General features: G+C 65.7%; 1 protein-coding gene across 2 annotated transcripts; it reads left to right on the forward strand.

Annotated features, from left to right (window-relative positions):
• The first annotated feature begins 836 nt into the window (after nt 1-836).
• On the forward strand, nt 837-1,880 carry FOXB2 (forkhead box B2). Of its 2 annotated transcripts, XM_068423737.1 has the most exons (2): nt 837-1,194; nt 1,315-1,880. In XM_068423737.1, exons 1-2 carry the CDS (start codon nt 837-839, stop codon nt 1,878-1,880), a joined length of 924 nt encoding a protein of 307 aa, XP_068279838.1. The 2 variants fall into 2 exon arrangements, with proteins under 2 accessions (XP_068279838.1, XP_068279837.1); XM_068423736.1 differs by having other exon boundaries at nt 837-1,880.
• Nucleotides 1,881-2,898: the final 1,018 nt, after the last annotated feature.

Below are 2,898 nucleotides of genomic sequence, written 5' to 3' on the forward strand. Positions count from 1 at the left end.
CCTGTGTTCTGAAAGCGGATCTCGCCCTCACATAGCGTTTCCCCAGCACCCTGGCTCCACCTTGCTCTGCTGAGGAGGTGTGAGCGAGAGGGGAGCCGGGGAGCGGCTTCTCGCTCCTTTTCCACGAGGCGCCAAGTCCCCGAGCAGCTGTCATGTGATAGCAAGAGAGCAGGAGCCGCGGGGGTCTCCCGGCTCGGGCATCGTTACAAAACCGCGCCAGAGCGCGCAGCCCCGCCACAGCCGCGGCGGCCGCCGCCTCGCTCGCCTCCGCTCCCCGCCGGCTCCCGGCGCTCGCCTCCGCCGCCCGCCGCAAACTTTTAAGGACACCGGACTGAGCGGTGAGAGGGGCGTTTTTATTTCTTTCCTCACAGTCTCTGCAGAGGTCCCGGGTAATTTCGTGCTCCCGAGCCCTCGGTGCGTGCCGAGTACCAGCTGCAGCGGAGCGTGCCAGGCGGCGGCGGGGAAGCTCGGGAGACTCGGCGGCCTCCAGGAGGAAAGCGGGGACACCAGCGGAGGCCGGGACCTGCCGCTGCCCCGCGCCCCCCGAGGTGCCACGGCCTGGGCGGCAGCTGCCTCTCCGGCAAGCAGCGAGGCAAGCGCACCCCGCGGGGCGAGACTGCCCGAGGGAGACGTGCGCGGAGCCCGCCGGCGGGCCGCGGGGCGGTCGCGGTCGCGCGTGGGCCGGGCGGGTGGCGCCTAGGATGTAGAAGCGGCGGCGGGGCAGGGCAGCGCCGTTCCCGGCACCCCGAGCCCGCCGTGCGCGGGGCAGAGCGGCGCCCGGTGCGGCGCGGCGGGGAGGGATCGTGCGGCCGCGGGAGGGCTGCGGCGCGGCGGCGATGCCCAGGCCGGGGAAGAGCTCGTACAGCGACCAGAAGCCGCCCTACTCCTATATCTCCCTGACGGCCATGGCCATCCAGCACTCGACCGAGAAGATGCTGCCCCTCAGCGACATCTACAAGTTCATCATGGAGCGGTTCCCTTACTACCGGGAGCACACGCAGCGCTGGCAGAACTCCCTCCGCCACAACCTCTCCTTCAACGACTGCTTCATCAAGATCCCCCGCCGCCCCGACCAGCCGGGAAAGGGCAGCTTCTGGGCGCTGCACCCGGACTGCGGGGACATGTTTGAAAACGGCAGCTTCCTCCGCCGCCGCAAGCGCTTCAAGGTCCTGCGCCCCGAGCATCACCTACCCGGCGGCGGCGGCGGCGGGCCGAGCGGCGGGGCCGGTGGCGGCGGCCCCGGAAAGCCCCCGGCTCCCGCCCCGCACATGGTGCACTACTTCCACCCGCACCCGCCGCCACCGCCGCCGCCGCCTCCCCCGGGCAAGGTGCCGGGGCTGACGGGCTCCGAGGCGGTCGTGGCCGCTGCCGCGGCCGCCGCCACCGTGGGGAGGCTGCCGCAGTTCTCGCCCTACGGGAGCAGCCAGCCTTCGGGCTTCAAGCACCCCTTCGCCATCGAGAACATCATCGGCAGAGATTACAAGGGCGTGCTGCAGGCCGGAGGGCTGCCGCTGGCCTCGGTGATGCACCACCTGGGCTACCCGGTGCCCAGCCAGCTCAGCAGCGTCGTGAACTCCATGTGGCCACACGTGGGGGTGATGGACTCCGTGGCCGGCGTGCCCGTGTCCCCCGACTACGGACCCTTCGGGGTGCCCGTGAAGGCGCTCTGCCACCCGCCGGCACAGACCATGCCCGCTGTCCCGGTGCCCATCAAGCCGTCGCCGGCGATGTCCGCTGCCTCGGCCATCCCCGCTCTGTCGGTCGGCGCCTCGCAGATCTGCCCCGCCGCTTCCCCGGCCTCTGCTTCGCTGCTGGAACAGGCCGCGAGCAACACTCCCGAGGCCAAGGGCTCCCTCCACTCCGTCCTGGTGCACTCCTAAAGGGCAGGGGGTCGGGGGGAGAGAGGCCCCCAGGCTCCCAGGGGAGAGGATGAGGGAGTACAGGACATGCGTGCGGCACGGAAACCCGACAGATCTCATGACTATACCCTTGCTGGTGTCTGTGTTTTTATTGTGTACAATCACATTATTTGAGAGCCAGGTCGCAGGTAAGAGCTTTTATCGTCGTTAAATATCGTTAGTGCCGGAGAGGTGATGTGAAAAGTCACAGTCGGGGTCAAAGGGGCTGGCTCGGAGGAAGGGAGGGAAGGTCTCCCCGCCACCCCGACAGCCTACGGCACGGGGTGTCCGCGCAGCCCGGGCTCTCCGTCGAGCCACCTCCCGGGGCGGCTGGCCCGGAGGTCCCGCGAAACTCAGGGCCTTGTGGGAGATGGTCTGCAGTCTGCCGGCGGCTGGGTGGAGCAGAAGGGTAAAACCCCCACCGAACCCTGCTTCTCCCCCTTCCCCGAGGGACGGGAAACCTCTGCCCTGCCGTCCCGTAAATCTTGCTCCGAAAGAGGCGGGCAAAGCAGTTGCCTTGGACCCTGGAGAGCTGCGGGGCCTCAGGACGTGTAATGTTCGCTGTTTAAAGAGTAAGCTTTAAATAGCTCGATTAATTAGTGGGAATTTAAATGACAACGACAATGATGGCGAAGGGCTTCTTTAACTACGGATCACTTGTCCTTCCCCCTCACACTTTTACAGTCCATCCCAATGTTTCACATCGAAGGGCAATACCGTAGGAGGGACTGAGGTGTGACCTGTCCTCTTAAGCTGTGAGTGAGTGTCCGAATTCCCCGGTTTCTCATTAAAATAAAACGAGCCCGGGGATTCGTACGTTGTGCTTTTCACATCACCTTGCCCCTCTCACAGATATCGCTGTTTTGTATGTGTTGCTTGCCGTCTTTGCCACGTGAGTGTGAACACTAAAACCTGCTGGGGTGAGGGGAGCCAACAGAAGATCGGTTGAAAAATTATTCGGGAAAAAGCACTTTACAACCTTCCAACAGACGAGAGGTCT

The sequence above is a fragment of the Nyctibius grandis genome, chromosome Z (assembly GCF_013368605.1).
Source record: "Nyctibius grandis isolate bNycGra1 chromosome Z, bNycGra1.pri, whole genome shotgun sequence".
NCBI classification, from domain to species: Eukaryota; Metazoa; Chordata; class Aves; order Nyctibiiformes; family Nyctibiidae; genus Nyctibius; species Nyctibius grandis.